The sequence below is a fragment of the Falco biarmicus genome, chromosome 3 (assembly GCF_023638135.1).
Source record: "Falco biarmicus isolate bFalBia1 chromosome 3, bFalBia1.pri, whole genome shotgun sequence".
Lineage (NCBI taxonomy): Eukaryota > Metazoa > Chordata > Aves > Falconiformes > Falconidae > Falco > Falco biarmicus.
In genome coordinates this window covers 116,516,185-116,536,486 of record NC_079290.1, presented here as the reverse complement: position 1 = coordinate 116,536,486, position 20,302 = coordinate 116,516,185, and the positions used below count along the sequence as shown (strand labels likewise).

General features: G+C 53.4%; 1 protein-coding gene across 1 annotated transcript in view; it reads left to right on the top strand.

The window, feature by feature from the left end:
* Positions 1–20,176, top strand: part of MACF1 (microtubule actin crosslinking factor 1) — a 111,980-nt gene extending 91,804 nt beyond the window's left edge. Inside the window, 26 exon segments of the mRNA XM_056332466.1 lie at positions 389–490; positions 597–770; positions 872–1,027; positions 1,186–1,383; positions 1,727–1,855; positions 2,169–2,342; positions 3,168–3,323; positions 3,437–3,643; positions 3,776–3,895; positions 4,121–4,294; positions 4,467–4,622; positions 5,307–5,501; positions 6,365–6,493; positions 6,575–6,718; positions 6,843–7,031; positions 7,355–7,472; positions 8,014–8,177; positions 9,379–9,541; positions 9,789–9,943; positions 10,237–10,311; positions 11,084–11,101; positions 13,277–13,394; positions 15,236–15,447; positions 16,026–16,136; positions 18,016–18,139; positions 18,493–20,176. Of these exon segments, the coding sequence (XP_056188441.1) occupies positions 389–490; positions 597–770; positions 872–1,027; positions 1,186–1,383; positions 1,727–1,855; positions 2,169–2,342; positions 3,168–3,323; positions 3,437–3,643; positions 3,776–3,895; positions 4,121–4,294; positions 4,467–4,622; positions 5,307–5,501; positions 6,365–6,493; positions 6,575–6,718; positions 6,843–7,031; positions 7,355–7,472; positions 8,014–8,177; positions 9,379–9,541; positions 9,789–9,943; positions 10,237–10,311; positions 11,084–11,101; positions 13,277–13,394; positions 15,236–15,447; positions 16,026–16,136; positions 18,016–18,139; positions 18,493–18,749 (3,918 nt within the window). The 3' untranslated portion in view covers positions 18,750–20,176.
* The last annotated feature ends 126 nt before the right edge of the window (positions 20,177–20,302 follow it).

The following is a 20,302-nucleotide window of genomic DNA, read 5'->3' as shown; positions in this document are numbered from 1 at the left end:
TACTGGGATTTGCGCTAATGCAAAGCAGGAAACATTTTCTGGGCGAGTGTTTGCAGCCTCTGGTAGAGCCTGTGCTCAACAACCTGCTCCGAGGAAGAGCAGAGAGTCAATTGCGTTTTGTCTTTCCAAATTGGTCCGCGTTTCTGCACGAAGCAGCAGGGATGAGCCTGGCTGCCGTCAGCTCCTTATCCAGGAGGCAGGAGAGGCAAGGAAAGAGCTTGCACAAGCGAGTGCTGGCCAAGCGGGCATCCCTGCCCCGAAAAACAAGTTTCGTGGGTTTTTTTCGTGGTGCCAAGGCGATGGAGGCACCAGCCCCGTTTGCCCGACGAGCCGCACGGGGCGCGCGCTTTGCCGTTCCCTTGGCTAACGCTGCCCGTGCTCCTTGCAGGCCATGTTCGACTGGCTGGACAATGCCGTGATCAAACTCTGCAACATGTCGCCCGTCGGCACCGACCTCAACACGGTTAAGGAGCAAATGAACGAGATGAAGGTAGGCGGGCGGAACGGGACCGGTTCTCCGGTGCTGCCTTTGCATCGCCGGGCGGGCGCTCCAGTGATTCATTTTGTTCTGGTTTTTGTCCTGCTTGTTTTGGCAGGAGTTTAAAATGGAGGTTTACCAGCAGCAGATTGAGATGGAAAAGCTTAATCACCAAGGTGAACTGATGCTAAAAAAAGCTACAGATGAGACAGACAGAGACATCATAAAGGAACCACTGACGGAGCTGAAACATCTCTGGGAGAACCTGGGCGAGAAAATCGCTCACAGACAGGTAGAGATCTGGGCTCTCGCAAGTGTGGGGCTGAAACTCGCTGGAATGCTCCACCTCCTTCCCAACTCAAACTTGCCTTTTCCATCCCTGTCCTTGCCCAGCATAAGTTAGAAGCCGCTCTCCTGGCGCTCGGCCAGTTCCAGCACGCCTTGGCGGAGCTGATGGCCTGGCTGACCCACACCGAGGAGCTGCTCGACGCGCAAAAACCCATCAACGGGGACCCGAAAGTCATCGAGGTGGAACTCGCAAAGCACCACGTGAGTACTCCCACGCCAGGTACATTTTTAGTCTATTCCTGTGGCAGGATTTGATTTCTCGGGAAGGGTTTGAGTTGGGTTGAGTCCATGGGAGCCTGAAGGAATTCACAAGGTGTTTTGGAGAGGTTTCCGATGTTTGCCTCCCGCGTCTGGTCTAGGTGCTGAAGAACGACGTCCTGGCCCACCAAGCCACCGTGGAGACGGTGAACAAAGCGGGCAACGAGCTGCTGGAGTCGAGCGCAGGGGACGATGCCAGCAGCCTGCGACACCGCCTGGAGAAGCTGAACTCGTGCTGGGAGTCGGTGCTGCAGAAGACGGAGGAGAGGGAGCAGCAGCTGCAGTCCACGCTCCAGCAGGTCGGGGGGACGTGGCAGGGTACCCCCCGTGCTGAGAGTCCGCTTCCCCCATCGCTTTGGGGCGAAATGAAGGGGGAAAGAGTTTAGAGAGACACTTGGGGGGGTGTTAATGCGAGTTTTTCACTAACTCTTAGTCCTGGAATGGTTTGGTGCCCGAAGCGCGGCAAGGACCAGGCACACCCGCGTGCTTAAGGTTCTTCTGTGTATAACCCTCCTTAAGGCACTGCTGCATCCCGCTCTGCCTCTTTATCTGGTTTCAAAGCAAACACAGTGTTAACCTTGGCGCATGATCAATGGTGGCTGATGTCATCTGATGGGTGGCCGATTATATGTTCCTGAACAGGCCCAGGGTTTCCATGGTGAGATTGAAGATTTCCTCCTGTGGCTAACGAGGATGGAGAGCCAATTGTCGGCATCAAAACCCACAGGAGGTCTGCCAGAAACTGCCCGGGAGCAGCTCAATGCCCACATGGTAATTTCTTAGGAGAGATTTTTAATGCTTTTAATTCAGCAAGCTCCCGTCTGTCAGATATCAGCATCAAACCATCTCCCTTCTGTATCTGATGGGAGGAAGAGCGTTTCCCTGGTCCCTTTGTACAGATAATTTTGCACTTGACGCCTGGGACAAGCATCACGATGTTCTTTAAGCAGCCCTTTCTCGGCTTAAAGTGTCACGCTGCTGTCACTTTGCTGCCTGCCCCGCACCCAATTCTCTCATCGCCCCAGCCGCGGGTCCTCTCCCAGCTCTCCCTTTGTCTCACGCTTTGGTGGTGCCTCCCTTGCAGGAGCTGTACGGCCAGCTGAAAGCCAAGGAGGACACGTACAGCCAGCTGCTGGCCAAGGGGCGACTGATGCTGCTGAACCGCGATGACTCCGGCTCTGGCTCGAAGACGGAGCAGAGCGTAGCGCTGCTGGAGCAGAAGTGGTGTCTGGTCAGCACGAAGATGGAGGAGAGAAAGGTAGCCTTGGCGGGGAGAAGCCGGCCACCCCTGTCCCATGGTCTGACAGCAGCTGCTCCCTGCTTTGCTGCCCTGCTTGCCCCGGGGGGGAGGGATGGAGCCAGTCAGGGCTGGCGTTTGGTTTACTTTTATTTTTTTAAACAACCTCTCCCTTCCTTGGTTGTGCAGGTTGGGTTTTGTCTTTCAGACGGTGCTGTCTGAGCGTCCATCGAGCTGGTGCTGGTTTTTTCTAGATAGTCATCCCAGGGGGTTAAATCACACAGAAAATGAGTCAAATTGCATTTTGGGGTTAATTTAGAGGAGAGGTGGGAAGAAACCTCCTGCGGCTCAGAAAGGCAGGCTTTGTTGGTGCTGTGCAAGACAGCCAGCCAAATCCTCCTCCGAGCTGCCTCCATCCTCGGCTTTTGGCCGGCGATGAGATAAAACAAGGGATGCGGTGGCCTCAGCCCAAGAATAAATGTGCAGCGCTGCAGCTGTTGCCGTCGGAAGATCATCCACCTCATTTCCCGAGCCGCTCTCCCCATGGCCATCCCGGTCTCAGGAAGCTGAGGGTGACGCAGCTGCTGGTGTGCCGATGAAGGTCTCCCCTTTCAGAGCTGCTTGTGGCTTTGAAAGCGAGCGGTGGCTTTCGCTGAATCCCCCTCCCCTTAGCAAACAAGTCGCGTTCCCAGGCTGAGGCGATGAGGTTCCTGTTGGAGGGACGTTTCGGCCGGGACACAAAGGCTGCTTCTGTCTGTGAAACTGCAGATCGTGAGCTCTCACAATCCATGTTGGTTTGGGTTTTTTTCTCCCCCTTCTTCCCTTCCTCCCTCCCCGCTGCGGCAGGCAAAGCTGGAGGAGGCACTGGCCCTGGCTACCGACTTCCAGAATTCCCTCCAGGACTTCATCAACTGGCTGACACTGGCCGAGCAGAGCCTGAACATCGCACCCCCGGCCAGCCTGATCCTCAACGCCGTGCTGGCCCAGATCGACGAGCACAAGGTACCGACACCGCCAGCACCCACCGGCTCCCCGGGATGGGGGCACCTCATCCCCCCTGCGCCCACGGGCTGCTCGCGGGCACGTCCAGCTGCCCTTGCCTTTGCCCTTGGCAGGTGTTCGCCAACGAGGTGAACGCTCACCGGGATCGGATCATTGAGCTGGATCAAACCGGGAACCAGCTGAAGTTTCTCAGTCAAAAGCAGGATGTCGTGTTGATCAAGAACCTGCTGGTGAGCGTCCAGTCCCGCTGGGAGAAGGTTGTCCAGCGCTCGGTGGAGCGGGGACGGGCTCTGGATGACGCCAGGAAGCGAGCCAAGCAGGTGAGAAATGTGGGAAGGGGGCGGCAGACCCCGAGGTGCGGCCAGCCTGGGAGGGCAGGAGGTCACAAGACCAGAAGGGGACTGGGGACACCACTGGCGTTTGGTTCCAGACTTGCTCCTGTTGCTTTGCAGTTCCACGAAGCTTGGAAGAAACTGATCGATTGGCTGGAGGATGCTGAGAATCACCTGGACTCGGAGCTGGAGATTTCCAATGATCCCGATAAAATCAAACTCCAGCTCTCCAAACACAAGGTAGAGCCCTGCCAAAGCAAGACCGGTGCTGGATGCTGGGTGGGAGGGCGCTTCATGGGGAGGGGGAGAGGACATCTCCTCTGCCACCTGGACAGGGGAAGGGCACGTCCGTGCCCACTGCTGGCATGGAAGATGTTCAGCTGGGGATCTTCACCAGCACCGTGTATCGGCAGGGAGCCGGGGCCAGGCTCTCTGAAGTGGTTTTGTTTTCTCTCCGGTTCCCAGGAGTTCCAGAAGACGCTTGGGGGGAAGCAGCCCGTCTACGACACCACTATCAGGACAGGCAGAGCCCTCAAAGAAAAAGCCTTGCTTCCAGATGACACTCAAAAGCTGGACAATTTGCTGGGAGAAGTGCGGGATAAGTGGGACACGGTGTGCGGCAAATCTGTGGAAAGGCAAGTCCAGCCCCGGCGTGGTACCAGCGGCGCCCGTTTGCCGAGGACCCTTAGCAGAGGGGAGAGCAGAGGAGGGGAGGCGATTTCATGGGCGGGTTGGAGGAGGTCACTGGGGCACGCCAAAGGGAGGTGACTTTGTTCCTGGAAGTTCACAGGGTTGTTTGTTTTTCAGGCAGCACAAGCTGGAAGAAGCCCTCTTGTTCTCTGGCCAGTTCATGGATGCGCTGCAGGCCCTGGTGGATTGGCTCTACAAGGTGGAACCCCAGTTAGCTGAAGACCAGCCCGTCCATGGTGACCTGGATCTGGTCATGAACCTGATGGACGCTCACAAGGTGAGAGCACCTTTCCCAGCTCTTCAGCGGGGCTTGTCTTCCCCCAGGAGCCAAAGAACAGAGGAGCCAGGGTTGGTGCCTTGCTGCAGAGCTGTGTGTCTCGCTGCTTTGCTTGGCTGCGGCCATCAAGGAGGGCAAAACCAGGGCGAAGAAGTGGGAAGAAACTTTTACGTTACTGGGAAGGTTACAGGAGCTGGAGCTCCATCCTTCCGAGTTGCTACGGGTCAGATCTGCTGAGGGTTTGGTTTTGAAAAAGTGCTTGAATTTGTAGTCCTCTATAAACTTGGCTCTTGGCAGTGTTCTCCGGTGTGTCTTGGAGACCGATGCTCCTGGGTTTGGATTAGGTCAGACGCTGAAATCCCCAGGCAGGGCTTGGGCGTCCGCTCAAGGCAGCCACTGTGGTGCAGCCTGAGCAGAGGCTGGAGCTTCCCTGCTCCAAGTCACGGCCGCTTCTGCCAGGGTGGAAATCTGGGGCTCCTGCCCATGCAGAGCTACACCAAAATACGCTCAGGAACCACCTGCCTCCCCTCCCATCGCGCTGGGTTGTGGTGGATCCCTGGTGTGGGTGCAAAATCCATGATCCAAACTATATGAGATGTGCCCTCTGGGTTTCCCCACACACACACACGTGAAACTGGCTGGAACCGATGAGCCCTGCTCATCTTCTGCCCTCTCTCCCTCCAGGTCTTCCAGAAGGAGCTGGGGAAGCGGACGGGGACGGTTCAGGTGCTGAAGCGCTCCGGCCGGGAGCTCATCGAGAACAGCCGGGACGACACAACCTGGGTGAAGGTGCAGCTGCAGGAGCTCAGCAACCGGTGGGACACGGTGTGCAAACTGTCCGTGTCCAAACAAAGCCGCCTGGAACAAGCCTTGAAGCAGGTGAGCAGAAGAATATGGGTGGAAACTCTCTTGGGGAGCTTTGCTGGGCTCCAGGTTTGTGCTGGGAGCTCAACAAAAAACCTCAGTTGAGGTTTTGCCCAGTGGCTGATCTCCTGGCCGAGCAGGACACCCCAGCCCTGCACCAGTTAACCAGTGAGAACTGCAGAGCGGTGGGCTGGTGTCAGTGATTTCCTCATTTTTTTCCCCAAAGGAGAGCCGATTAAAGGGTGATTTGGACAGGGAGGATGAAAAGCTCTTGCCGCTGTGCACAGCAGGAATAGAGCGGTGATCAGAGACCATCCAGGCTGGTGTTTGCTGATGGCCAAATGTCCAGTGCGAGAGTGAGACCTAGGTTGAAGCTTAAAAAAAAAAAATAGAAAAAAGTCAAAGGTTTTTAAGTCGTTTTTACATCAAGTAGGCAATTTCTAGAATAAACTACCAAGGTGCCAAATTGGTCAGAATACAGGGGTTTATATATATATAATTATATATATAAATATATATATATATATATAAATAATTAAATTCATAATACAGGGGTTTATATATATAATTATATAGATATATATTAAAATAAATAATTTTATATATATATATATATATATATAAAAAATAGTTGTGCTGTTTTTAAAAGCATTTAGTTCTTCAGTGCAGCTGATGCCAAGGGGAGGGAGGTGCTGAGCCACAGGGGGACCCGTCTGCTGGTGCTGCACACATCCAGACCAACAGACGGGGCTTTTCTTCCCCTTTTTTAATGAATTTTTCAGGTCCCTTTCAGCTGTTTGGGTCTCTGGCTCTCGGCAGTGACCGAGCAGCCCGTTTGGGGAGGAGGAGGGCTGACGCCTGTGCTTTTGTCACCGCAGGCAGAGGAGTTCCGGACGGCGGTGCACATGCTGCTGGAGTGGCTCTCGGAGGCTGAGCAGTCCCTGCGCTTTCGGGGAGCGCTACCCGATGACGCCGAGGCGTTGCAGTCCCTCATTGACACGCACAAGGTAGCGGGGGGCTCTGATAGCCAACCCGAGTAAAACTTACGGGGGGGCAATAGCACGAAATAATTCACTGGGGCCTTTCAGGAGTTCATGAAGAAAGTGGAGGAGAAGAGAGTGGACGTGAACGCGGCAGTGGGCATGGGGGAGGTCATCCTGGCCGCCTGCCATCCCGACTGCATCACCACGATCAAACACTGGATCACCATCATCCGAGCCAGGTTCGAGGAGGTGAGTCCACCCGGCTTTGGTCCAGGCTGATGGGGAGAGGCGGCGGTGGACACCACCACCAGCGTTGGCCATGGTGGGGTTGGCTCCTGTCCTGGTTGCTGAGTCATCTCCTCGTTTCCAACAGGTTCTCACGTGGGCGAAGCAGCACCAGCAGCGACTGGAGTCTGCGCTTTCCGAGCTGGTGGCGAACGCAGAGCTTCTGGAGGAGCTCCTGGCTTGGATCCAGTGGGCTGAGACAACCTTGATCCAGCGGGACCAGGAACCCATGCCGCAGAATATCGACCAGGTCAAAGCCCTCATCTCTGAACACCAGGTGAGCCCAGTACTGAGCTTGGATAGGCGCTGGGGAGAGGAGCAGGGTTGGGTTTTCCCTGCCCATCCATGGAGGAGACCTTGGCTTCTCTTGGAAGTCCCTATCAAAACAGCATGTCACCCAGCCGTGTCACCTGGGAGCAAAGCCATCCCAGGGGATGGACTCCCCCATCTGCAGATAGCTTGACCACAAGCCCCCGTTGCCGGTGCTTGATGCTGATGTCTTTGTGGGCTTGACAAATCCCACGGAGGATGCGGCGCAACAGGAGACCAAAACCATCTCGAAACCGCAAAGGTTTTCTTGTCCCTTCTGTATTTTGACAGTCCTTTATGGAGGAGATGACACGGAAACAGCCAGACGTGGACCGGGTGACGAAGACGTACAAGAGGAAAGCTACTGAGCCCCCCCACGGCCCTTTCATCGACAAGTCCCGCAGCAACAGTACGTCTCCGCTCCATCCGTGGCTTCTGGTGAAACGCGCTGCGACGGGAGGAAATGAAACGCCTAGGAAACGAATTAACTTTGATTATCAATTAACAAGGCATCCTGCACTGAGAGCCACCAGGAAGGTGGCTGACACTTGTCAGGAGGGGAAGATGCAGGTGGCCCGTGTGGAAAGAGCCGTGCTGGGGTGCGCTGCGCCGGGGGAGGCGTGGGCTTCCCCTGCTCTTCCCTTGCTCTCTGCAGTTGCTTTGCGATGAGGTTTTGGGGTCCTGTTTTATGTGGTTGAAGCCAGAATCCAACAGGAATTTTCAAAGGCAAAGGGAGCACCATGGTGGAGGTGTTGGGTGCGGAGCCGTCCATCACCCTGGCCTCCTACCTGGGGGCACCGCATCCCTGCAGAGCGCAGCCTGCGAGGCAGTGGGAGCTTCCCCATTTGAAAAATAAAACACATTTCATTGCTGCGCTTTCCTGGACCACCCAGGCTGGGTGAACCCACCACCGCCACCTCAAACCATGCCTTTTTCTCCCTTTTTTCCAGGAAAATCCTTGAGTCAGGCCACCCCCCCCAGCATGCCCATTATCTCCCAGTCGGAAACAAAGAACCCCCGGATAAACCAGCTCTCGGCGCGCTGGCAGCAGGTCTGGCTGCTGGCGCTGGAGCGGCAGAGGAAGCTCAACGATGCTCTGGACAGACTGGAGGAGGTAACGGCACCGGGTGCTGCGGGCAGGGGCGGGGGGAGCGCTGCCGGGGGGTGCTCGCCCGAGGGGTGTGGGAAGCATTTTAAATGGGTGCTGCCTCTTGAATTGCCCAGCTCTTGCAGACGGTTGCTGCTGCCTTTCTGAAAATGCCAAAAGAAAAAAAAAATATTCCTGAAATATTAAGGCTGAAAACTTACCTTCTGTAATTAACTGCACATTAATGAACTGCTTTGTGCTCCTGCAGTCGGTATCTGTAGAGGTAATGACAGCCAGGCCTGCTTTACTCCTAGTAATTAGTATTAACAATTACTGTCTATATCTTTTCCAAGCATCTAATGTAATTTTTGTTTTTATTTACGCTTAACAAAGCAGCTATGCCCAGAAGTGAGTGTTTTTGGTTTTTTGTTGCTTTTGCTGTAGGTCAGTTCAGTTTATACGTATTAATGTTTTTTCTTTGTTGCTTTTAACTCCCAAGAATGTTTAGAGAAAAAAAAAAACAAACCACAAAACCCCACGCTAAAAATTGTTGCGTCACTTGTGAGCTGCTTGAGCTGGTGGGGTCATGGGGGTCCTTTTGGTGGGGGTGGATTAGAAGGGGGTCGAAGGGTGAGCGGCTCATCTGGGGCTGGTGGCAGGGTTTGCAGAGCTGAGATGTGCCCCAGCTGCTGTCTTTACCTGGAAAATGAGCAAAAAATTCCTTCTGGGCTGCTTAGAGGGAAAGGGAGAGGGGAGGCACATGCCCAAAACGATGCCAGCCATGGGTTTTCCTCCTGGGCAGAGCCTGGCGAGTTGTTAGGTGAAACCCAGGTGAGGAAGCATCCCTAAATGCCCGAGCAGAGACGGGGCGGGGGGGGGTGGATGTGTGTCTGTGTGCCAGTAGCTGATACCTCTGCATATGTGTACGTATAGCAGCGTGGGGGATGCTGCATCCCGTGTCGATGGTCCCGTGCTGCGCAGTCCACGTGGTGGCTGTTGGCTACGCTGTGTGTCCTTCTGTTCTGGAAAGTTGATTTGAGCCACCTTCTCGTTAACGGGGGTCATCTGGATAAAGCCAGCTAAACCAGCCCGGGAGGGGGGGCAGCGAGTTAGCACCGGGAGCTCGGGCACGGGCTCGCCGCGAGGCCGGTGTTTCGGGGTGCTGTAGAGCCGGGGGTGCTGCTCCTGCCGGGATTTCCCCCGCTGACCGGCGTGGGTTTCCCTCCAGTTGAAGGAATTTGCAAACTTCGACTTCGACGTCTGGCGGAAAAAGTATATGCGCTGGATGAACCACAAGAAATCCCGCGTCATGGACTTCTTCCGACGCATTGACAAAGACCAAGACGGGAAGATCACCCGGCAGGAGTTTATCGATGGCATCCTGGCCTCCAGTAAGTCCCTGCCTGCCCTAAAACGAGCTTGGAAAACAGCTCGCAAAAAAATCAAAGCATAACCCCTTGGCGCGGTCGCCTTCATTTTTTCCCTCTTCGAGATCATAGTAGAGGAACCATCACAAGTCCACTGAGTGGACCGTGACACCACCTTGGGGTGACAAGGTTGTCCCTGCTCTGGGACCGACGTCCCCAGCTCTGCTGAGTGAGGTCCCTGCATCAGTTGCTCATTTCTCTCTCCTTCCAGAATTCCCCACCACGAAGCTGGAGATGACCGCGGTGGCCGACATCTTTGACCGCGACGGCGACGGCTACATTGATTACTATGAATTCGTGGCCGCTCTCCATCCCAACAAGGATGCCTACCGCCCCACCACCGATGCCGACAAGATCGAAGATGAGGTAAAGCACCGAAAGAGATGGGGGCTGGGGCTGGGGGTGGGGGGGTGGGGGTGGGGTGCTTCAGGCTGCGGGGGGGGGGGGGGGGGGGGGGGTTGGGGGGGGGGGGAAACAAAAAGGAGAAAAAAAAAAGGGATCGTGGTGGCACTGAGCCAAAATAATTGGCTGGTATGGAGAGCCCCTATGGGGTTTTTGAAGGAAAGGCTGGTTAGGTCTGTGTTTTATCCGAGCGGTGCCCGGTGTCGGGGGAGATTCCCCAAATCCTGGTCCCTTACCTCTCTTGTTGGCGGTGGCAGGTCACCAGGCAAGTGGCCCAGTGCAAGTGTGCCAAGAGGTTTCAAGTGGAGCAGATCGGCGAGAACAAATACCGGGTAAGGCACCGGGGGCCAAATGCTGCCCCGGCGGCACAAATCCTGCTCCCTCTTCCCACGCGGGGCGGGGATCGCCAACGGGATGCCCAGCCCAGTGCAGGGGGACCCTGCCGGGCTCCCTGGGGCGAGACGGAGACCTCGTCCTCTGGCACGGCCGGCTGCCGGTGGGGGTGGCTGGGCTGTGTTTGCCCAGCGCCGTGCTCAGCCCCAGGGCGTTCCCTGCATCGGGAAAGTATAAAAGTGTCCCTGTTCTGGGGCAGCCGGCCCGTCGGCCCCGTGAAACGCTGCATTCACGCCGCCAGCAGCCGCCCTTGAAGTTTTCCTTGTGGATGAGTGTACCTTACGCCTGTGTTTTTCTTAGCCGGCTCCCGAAGAAGGGAGAATAATTTCCTTAAAGAATCTCTTTGTAACGAGCTCGCCTGTTGACGTTTCAAATCGTTCACCGAGGTGAACTGGCGAAGCGAGCTGGCAGCAGAGCTCTTTTCCTTTCCTGCCCTTTTTTGGGGGGGGGATTATTTGGGGCTGATGCTCTGGCCGGGAAGAGCCGAGCTGCAGCGCTCTCCCCCCCGGCTGCACTGGCCCCAGGTTCCCCCAACTTCTTACAAATAGCGTAAACCCCACAGATTTCTAACTACCTGCAGTTAACAGTTTTCATGATGATTGCACTGTTAATCCCATAAATGTTTTTCTTGTTTTTCTTTCCCCTCCTCTTCCTCTCGACTTTTTCCCCCTCCCCATCCCTGCTCCCTCCACAACTCCTCTCCCTCCATAGTTCTTCCTCGGCAATCAGGTACAGTTTGCCTTGCGATGCTGTCTCTCACCTCTTTTTTTTTTTTTTTTTCCACCTTTTTTTTTTTTTAATTTTATTTTTTAACAAACGTAGCTTTGTGTGTCCATGATGCTGCTCTGTCCTTTGTTGCTGTGGGAGGATGTGATCTGTGAGCGCTGCTCAGCAGAGCCTGGTACAGAGGAGTGCCTGAGCTGGGAGGGCCACCCGAAAATAAACCTGCATTGGGCAGAAAAAAGGGGAAAAATTGGAAAAGCAGGATTTGACAGAAATGGAGGGGTTTTTTCTCTCCGTGGCTCCTTTCTTGGATTTTTTTTTTATGATACTGATGGTAACCAGTGGTGAATCACTGCACCCTGTGGCAGAGATGGGCTCGTGCCCGGGACTCTCAGTCAGGGAACAGCCACCCCAGATGAAATGGGGGCTACACCTGCCTGCAGGAGGGTTGTACCAGGCTCTGGGTGGGTTTGCATCGCCATCACCATGCGAATGCCGAGTCCACCCCTTTAATCCCGTAGATAACCATAACTAAACCCTCATCCCCGCTACACCCGGTGAGTAACTCCTAACTGGAGCAAGGCTCACAACACCCGCATGTATCCCCGTTCCTGCCGTGAGCCGAGATGAGCAGTGCAGCGTGCGTGAGTGCCGGCTGGTTCAGGGGGCAGAGCTCTTTTTTTAACAGGACTGGAGCATCACATCCCGTTACGATGTGCCCACCGCCCCCACTCAAACAGAAAAGCATCTTTTTCATGTGGAGTGATGGTGCCCTACCAAAAACGTCCCCAAAAAGACACAAACTTGGATGTCAGAAGCGGGTCCAGCAGAGCTCTGGCTTGAATTTAGGCAGTGATTATAGAAACATTTGCAACAGCAGCTGAAATATAATGGAAACGTGGCAGTGGAAATGAGAATTGACTTGTCCCTGGTTTTCCCTGGTACAGAACTAGCTCTTGGAGACACCTGACGTAGAGCCTGGAGAGAGGAAAGGCAGCTCCCCCCTCCTCCCTGCCCAGGGGCACCTTGGCCGTGCAGAGCTCTTTCATCCCCCCACTGGGGCGAGCACCTTTTGGTAGGACCCCCCCAGTTGGGGAGACCCACCAGTGCAGGGGCCAGGGTCGCATATCCCTGTGGGAAGGAGGGTTGGAGATGCTGCTACCTCCGCCTGCTGTCACCCATCTCAGTGTGGCTTTGCGTTCTCCGTTTTCATTTAATGCCTTGTGTTTTGTGTTCGTCTCCACCCAGGGAAAACATTGCTGATATTTTTATTATTATTATTTTTAATCATTCTGAAGATGATCTTGCTTTCGAAAGCTGGTTCCCCTCTCTTCTCATCGCAGCAGCTCTGCAGCCCTGGATGCAGAGCTGCTACATCCCAGCCAGGCTCCCAGCATCCTGTACCGGCTCCGCCGCCGGTGGGATGTGGAGGGCAGTCGGGAGCCTGGGCTCGGCTATCCAGGAGCTTTAGGGAGCTTGGAAAAAACCAGACACACGCTTCTGATTCAGGGTGCACTTGTTTGATATTGCAGGTGTTTAAAATCACTAATGAACATTGCAATCACTAATCAACATTGCTGCGGGATTCCTGCCTGGATTCCCATCCCTCTGCACTCACTGAAACATCCTCACTGGCGATCTCTGCGGCGCGGGCTTGCTGGCTGGTGGGGTCAAGTCTGAGGCTCGGTGAAATCCCTGGATTTCAGACTTGATGATCAGAGGTTTCTCACTCAGCGGGGACACTGCTTGCCTTACAGATTCACTGGTGCTCAGTGATCTGAATCAGCCGGCTCTTTTCCACCTGGGCTGCACCAGGAGGGTCATTGCATTGCCAGCCTCTATTTCCTTCACAAGAAAAGGAAAAACTACAATTCCGGGTGAGAAAAACCCCATTCAGAGACCAAATTCCAAAATCTCATTGGGTGCCCTAAAAAATTCTCTCTTCCCAGCTTTAAAACTAAAGGATTTGGATAACTGCGTCATTTTAAAACCACACGGCAGAAAAACCCCTGTAAATTGGTACTAGCCTGAGCTTATTCCAGAAGAACTGATTTGGAGAAACCTTAAAAATACTCAATAATTAATTCAATTCATGAAAGCATTTGGTGCAGCCCGCTGTGGGAAGGAGCCGAGCATCCCTTGGTGTGTTCCCCTTGTCTGAACTGTTTCTTGGCTCCGCAGTTCGGCGATTCCCAGCAGCTGCGGCTGGTCCGTATCCTGCGGAGCACAGTCATGGTTCGCGTCGGTGGAGGATGGATGGCCCTGGATGAATTTTTAGTGAAGAATGATCCTTGCAGAGGTAAAGCAATTCCTGGGGGTTTATACAACTGGTGCCATCTCGCCCGGTGAGGGGAGGTTGAGAAGTTCTCCGCTGTGACTGAATGACCAGATTGGGTCTGGCTTATCCAAATAGGCAGGACTTGGAGAAAACAGATCCAAAGCAAACCACAGGAGTTAAAATATTTGGCAATACCGGAGGGAATCTCGCAGCCTTTAGCCAGGTGTCCTGGGAGGAGAAGAGGGCAAGGTGGTGCATGTTGGTTTTGAGACCCCAGCGAACAGAGCTGCGTGGCCGTGCTGGAGGTCTCGGCTTCCTGACGAGGCGGTCGGTGCGTACGTGCGACTCTGTGGGTGATGGAGTGGGCTTCCTAAAGGTGACCTGAAAGAACTCAAAAGGTTCAAAGCTGGGAGGTGGTAAAATCCTGCTCTGAGACACTCTGGGGAGAAGATGCTCCAGGCCAGGATCCGTGACCCCGTGGTTCTGCTGCACTGGGCTGTGGCCACGGGGCGCTGGTGGTCCAGGCTCATCTGAGGGCATAAGGAGATGTTTCTCCTGTGGCTTTGCACAACTTGATTTCTCTCTGATGTATTTCTAATGCAAGTTTTCTCAGTCTGTCTGTTGTCTTTAGCTCCTTTGGTGAGACACGTTTGGAAGGGAGGATTGGGATAATGCAGACCAGGGTCACGTACTGCGGGCACAGAGAACCAGGGTCGCCTCCATCCCAAAACCTTCAGTCTGGAGGTTTTATCACAGTCGGAGCTGTTGGGCTGGAAGTGACACTGCTGTGACAGGCTGAGAGCCGTGACCGTGGGACAGAGAAGGATTAGCCAGCAGGCTGGCCAGGAATGAAGTGCATCGAGGCTGTTTATTTTGGAGAATTTAGATCTGCTCTCCATATGTCTCTGTCTCACCGGGGTCTCTGAGATGTTAATTGCTTTGGGTATGTCTTCTTCAAGCTGCTGCCTAACCCTTCCTTGCTCCTGCTGGCCGACGGCTGTTGCTGAAAGCAGCGTGATTTACAGCGTGTACCACTTGCTTCAGGGAACCCTCAAGATTTTCCTGCTCCTCCGACCTCCCCCATTCATGCTTGGCAGCAGATGTTTCAAGAGTGCTGACAATCGGGGTTGTTTCCATCCCTTGGTTATCTCAGCGTGGTACTTCCCTTCTGCAAATGCCGCCTTGGCTTTCTGGGCCATAATGCATCGACTCTGAAATTGCTCCCGCGTCCCGTAAGGCTCGATGCGTGCCCTTGCTCCCTGTTGGAGCACCGTGAGCATGAAAAATGTTGGCAGTGTCAGCTGGTCCAGGAGCCCACAGACTCTCTCCCTGCTTGGTTGCCTCTTGCGCACTAAAGGGAGACCCTCCAGCTCTTGGAGGCATTTGGAGGAAAATTTTCAAGTTAGTTTTGAATGGGTGGTGGTCACTTCTCTCCCCCCTCTCCCCAAAAACCGGTGAAGAGCTGCCCAGAGCTGTGAGAGGGCAGGATCTCAGCCCTTCATAGCTCTTATTATTATTTTTAAGCCACGTTGAAGGTGACATTGGCCGCTGTTGTAACACGGTGTTTAAAGGCCTCTAGGATGCTTTCCCCAAGACACAAGAGAATAATAGAGCATCCAGTATGAACTCATGGGCATCAGGCAGCTTTTAATCAGCTGATTTCTTGGAGAGCTGATCCACGGCAGAGTTGGTTAAGGCAGAGCAAGAGCCAGGACAGTCTCCCTGCCATCCACTCGCCCTCGGACGTGGGCTTGGGGAGACATCAGTGGGACGAGCGCTCCGACCCCCGGAGCCTCCTGACCCCTGGAAATGACGTTGTGTTCATGTGAACCTCAGGTCCCCTCTTCTTTATCCCCTTCCAGCACGAGGACGGACCAACCTTGAACTCCGAGAGAAATTCATCTTGCCGGAGGGGGCCTCCCAGGGAATGACCCCGTTCCGATCGCGAGGCCGAAGATCAAAACCATCCTCCCGAGCAGCCTCCCCGACACGATCCAGTTCCAGCGCCAGCCAGAGCAACCACAGCTGCGCCTCCATGCCATCCTCTCCTGCAACTCCGGCCAGCGGAGCCAAGGTGGGGTTCCCGCGGGAAGCCTTCCTCTTTCCTCTCCTTTAGGGACCAGTGGCCTCCAAACCCATCCCGGCGAGATGAGGAGGAGGAGGAGGAGGATGTTGGGTCTTTGGGGCTTGGTGGTTACTGTGGTCTCTAGAAGATGTTCATGGTGTCTGCAGGAGGAACCTCCTGTCCATGTGGGATGGGTGGGGTGGGATGGTGCAGGACAGGTTTCCAGCCCACACTGGGTGCTCGTGACTCCGCAGGAGCATCCCCGGCACTCCCGTGCAGCCGAAGGCTCCTGGTCCCCGGGGCAGGGCTGTGCCATAGCTGTGGTGCCTGGACGGCACGCAGGACGAAGCCATCGCCCATCACCTCTCCTTTCCCATCGCATCATCCGCCCATGCATGTTTTATTTCATCATCTGTTTGGGTTTTTCCCCCTTTATTTTAATTGTTATATTTCCTGTTGGGTTCTCGTTTCATTTTAGTGCTGTTTCCCCCCCATTCCAGATACTTTTCCATTTCTTTTTTTTTTTTTTTTTTTTTTCCACTCACTTCCACCTCTCCCCCCTCTCCTTTGGATTTTCCATTTCACAGACTCCACATCACTTCTCTCGATGTTATGACAAACCCTGGTTGATAAACAGTAAAGCGGGCACCCCCCTGAGGGGATTCGATTATTCCGACTTCCAGCTCCTGAGCGCCGAGGTAGAGTATGGTCTCACAGCTCCGAGGACCTGCCGACAGGCTGGAGTGCCGCTGGCACGGAGAAATCTTGCTCCCCTGCCTGTTTTTAACGCTTTCCTTGTGGTAGAGCAGCGCTTGTTAGCACCGCTAACGCTCGGACTGTTAGCGTTTTTCATGGGTTTCTAACTCGGATTAAATAAAACATCGACCTGAGAAGAAAGCGCAAAGGCTGGCAAGTCACGGTTACCTGCTCTCTAACCAAGAGAGCAGCATTTATCCTCTTGTGCTTTTAAAAAAAAGTATTTTCCAAGCTGTAATAGCTTTTAAGCATTGAAAAGTGGCCGTCTTTGGCTTTCAAAAATTGCAATCCAGCAGCCGAGTTGAGACTTGAAAATCAGCTACAGCGCATGCACAGTACCCACGTTGCCTTCATTTTTATTTATCACCGCATTGAAGCACGTATTACGGTGTGTCGGGCACTTTCACCGGCTTGATGCTTCCAGGAGGATGAATTCGGGCTGAGATTTTGATCTCCCTAAAGTTACAGCCTCCTTGCGGATTTCCCTTGACCTTGTAAATCGGTGATGAGAAATACCGGGTGGATCTCGGTGGTTCACGCAGCGGTGGTGTGCGCTGGCGAGATAACTGCGTTCTTGCTTGGCGGTGCTTTCACGCAGAAAAGGAATTATTTTATATCATCAGAAGGTCAGGAGCAGTTCCCCAGTTGCCCCAAATTGCCTGCTTGCTGCCTATTATCAAATAGGACCAAGGACGAGAATGGAAATCTCTGATGATGAAAATGGTACCTTCGCAATCACGTGTTAATGGATTTTAATTCCCTCGGCACCCCCTCCCCCCCTCCCCTCCCCCACCGCAGCTCCAGTTTCAATGGCTTTTCAAGATGTCCAAGATTCTCCAAAATCACCAAATCACAGGGGACGGAGGGAAAACTCTCCAGCTGTTGTTTTTAAAGCTCGCGGGGAAGTGCCCTCTGGTATGAACATCCATCTCTGCGGGATGCAGCTGGGCTGGAGCCATCCCTGCAGCGCGGCGGTGTGTGTCCCCCGTCCCCCCCGGGTCACATCGGGCAGCCGCTTTCCTGCAGCGCTGCCCCAACCCCAGCGCTTTGCTTGGTGTCTGGAAACTGGAGCTGCCTTTTCCAGCTGGATCCAGGTGCCCTCGCCCTGCCGGCACCGGCACCTTCGCCCCTTCGCTTTCTTCCGCAGCGGTGGGAGCAGAGCTGCCTGGTGCGCTGCTTTCCACCCCCGCCACCTGCATTCGCAGCATCTTAAAGGTCAGGAAAAGCACCGTTTCAGGATGCGACCGAAGCCGATTCGGTGTGTTTTATGTCCCTGTTCATCACTGGTGGTAGGTGCATGGACCTGCCCAGGGCACCGGCACCAGGGCGACATCCCTCCATCTCGCAGGACGCGCTGCGCTGATGCCTCCCGACAACGGGATGCGTTTCTCAAGACACTGCCTTGTGTTCAACCTTCCAAAATCATCCATCCTGAGCTGCTTAGATGCTAAAATACATTGGTGGTTTTTTTTTGCAAGATTTCACATTCTCTTTGTGGAGCTTTTGAGCCCCGATGGTGTTGCCCTCATCCAGATGGACAGCAGCTTTGCTTTTATTTATTTTTTTTTCCTAAAAAATAGCTGTGCATCAGCCCGCAGCATGCAAACCGCCCTTGCCCTCCAAATTTTCAGGATCCAGGTGGTTTTTTTCTTTTTTATTAACCGCTGCTGAAACGACAGCTTGTGTTCTCCTTGACCGTTAAGATGGGCGTTCCTTAAATGTCAAAATCTTTTTGCCGAGGTCCTGATCTCAGGCGTGATCTTGGCCCCGTCACAGCCCAGGTGACAGCTAAAAGATGTTCCCTGTGTTCTTCCTCCCAAGGTGACCCCCTCTGCGGGCAGCAAGCTGAAGCGACCCACCTTCCACTCCAGCCGGACCTCCCTGGCTGGGGACACCAGTAACAGCTCCTCACCAGTTTCTACAGGTGCCAAAACCAGTCGGGCAGGTAAGTGAGGTGCAAGAACTGAAAAACTCCTGCTGCCACCTTTGTGGTTGCTGAAATTGGCAGAGAAAATATTAAATATTTCGGGAGGGGGATGCCCACCGTGGTGTCCCTGCCTGGGAGGGAAGATGCTGCAGCAGTTTGGCAGCTCAAGGGCTTGCTGCTGCTTCATTAAAAGCTCGGGAATTAATCCGTCCTGATGCTGAACCCCCTGTTTCAGGGGTGCTGGGCGGGTGGTTGAAAGCAACCACAGGGGTGCTGGGGATTTGGGTGCTGGGGGGGATGCGGCTGGGGGACAAGCATCTTCCTCATCCTCTTCATCCACCCACCGCTGGGGCTCTCGGTTTTCCTTGCAGATCCTAAAAAAACAGCCAGTCGTCCCACCAGCCGTGCCGGGAGCCGTACTGGGAGCCGGGCCAGCAGCCGTCGGGGGAGCGACGCCTCGGATTTTGACCTGCTGGAAACGCAGTCGGCGTGCTCGGACACTTCGGAGAGCAGCATGGCTGGCGGGCAGGGCGGCTCGCGCCGGGGGATGGCCAAACCCTCCAAAATCCCAACCATGTCCAAGAAAACAACCACTGCCACCCCAAAAACTCCAGGCCCTAAAAGATAATACTGTACCCATGCCCTCCCGGGGGGGAAAAACAAAAAAAAAAAAAAACAAACAAAAAAAAAACCACACCAACCTGTGTCCAATTTTTAACCCTGCTACATACATTGGATGTATATTTATTCTAAATGGGAGAAACTATATTGTTAAAAGTGTAAAAGAAAGTTGTGTTATGAAGCTGCCTTATTTGGGGGTTGTTTTGGGTTTGGTTTTTGGTTGTTTTTTTTTTTCTTTTTTTTTGTAAGTTACTATTTTCATGTGAATATTTATGTAGATAAAAATTGCCTCTCGGTGACCCCTGTTCAGAGAGGGGCCTGGAAAAACTGAAATGTGGGAGAGAAAGAAAAAAAAAAGAAAAAGAAAAAGGAAAAAAAAAAGAAAAGGAAGCAAAAAAAAAAAAAGGTCAAGATGTGAAAGTGTAAAGAAAAACTAAAATATAAATAGGATTTCTGCGCGGTGCAGGGTGTGAACCTGCTTTATCTTTTAGGATTGTTTCCTAAATGCATCTTTATAAACTTAACTTGCTGTCTCAGCAAGGTAAATTATATTTAAAAACAAAGACCTGAATCCTGCAGTGTTCATGGAACTCTCTTTTTGTAAATCACAGATACCTCAACCAGAGAAACATGAGGTGAGGGGACTTGGGGCTTATGTTTCCATTTTTTTAAAGCTATGTGGTTTTACCTGAAGAAAGAGGAGTTTGACTTAATAAAATTTGCACACACTACAGCGAAGGTCATGACGATTGCTGTCTTGAAAATACTGTCCCGACAACTTCGTTTTTAAAGAACAAACAAAGGGGTGGTGGGTTTGGGGGGGTGGGGGTGGGGGGGGTCACGCTGAAGCTGGCCGGAGGAGAGCACGCTGGTAAGATTGCAGTTCTGGATCACTCGGATACATCCCTTAGTGGTGGTGGGTCCTATGAATTAAAGGATTCTTCTGGATTGATGGCTTAAGAGACCAACCCAAGGTGTTCGCTATTTATCTGCATCTCTCGCTCTTCTTTTCTTTTTTTTTTTTTTTTCCTATTTATTATTTAACTGGTCATTCCACTTCCAACCAGGCTGAGATTGATGTGACCTCTGCTCCTAGAAGAAATCTGGACTTACACGCACAGTTGCTTGTCCTTGAAACGAGTCTCACCAGCACACTTGCTACAAGTCCTGTCTGGCTTTTGTACGCTACTTTTTCTTTGTAATTAAATCAAACTGACCAAGTGACCAGGAGACGGGCCAGGGGCGGGGAGAGGGCTCTCCAGAGCTCCTGTATTTATTGAATATTGTTCCTCTCCGGCTCTGACCGTGTTGCTGTGTGATTCTCTCAATTGGTTGAAATTGAGGCAAAACTGAAGCTCTACCAATGAATTGTTTAAAAACCAGACAGATTTTTGTATTAAAATTGCTTGCGGTAATAAACAATCTTGCCTCCGACTTTATTCCACGGTGTTAAGCTTTTTAAAGTACGAGAGCTGGCGGTGGCCATGCCCACCGGGTGTCCACACACAGGTGCGAGCAGGGAACCCCCAGTCCCAAAATTAAAAGGCTCAGGGGGGTGGG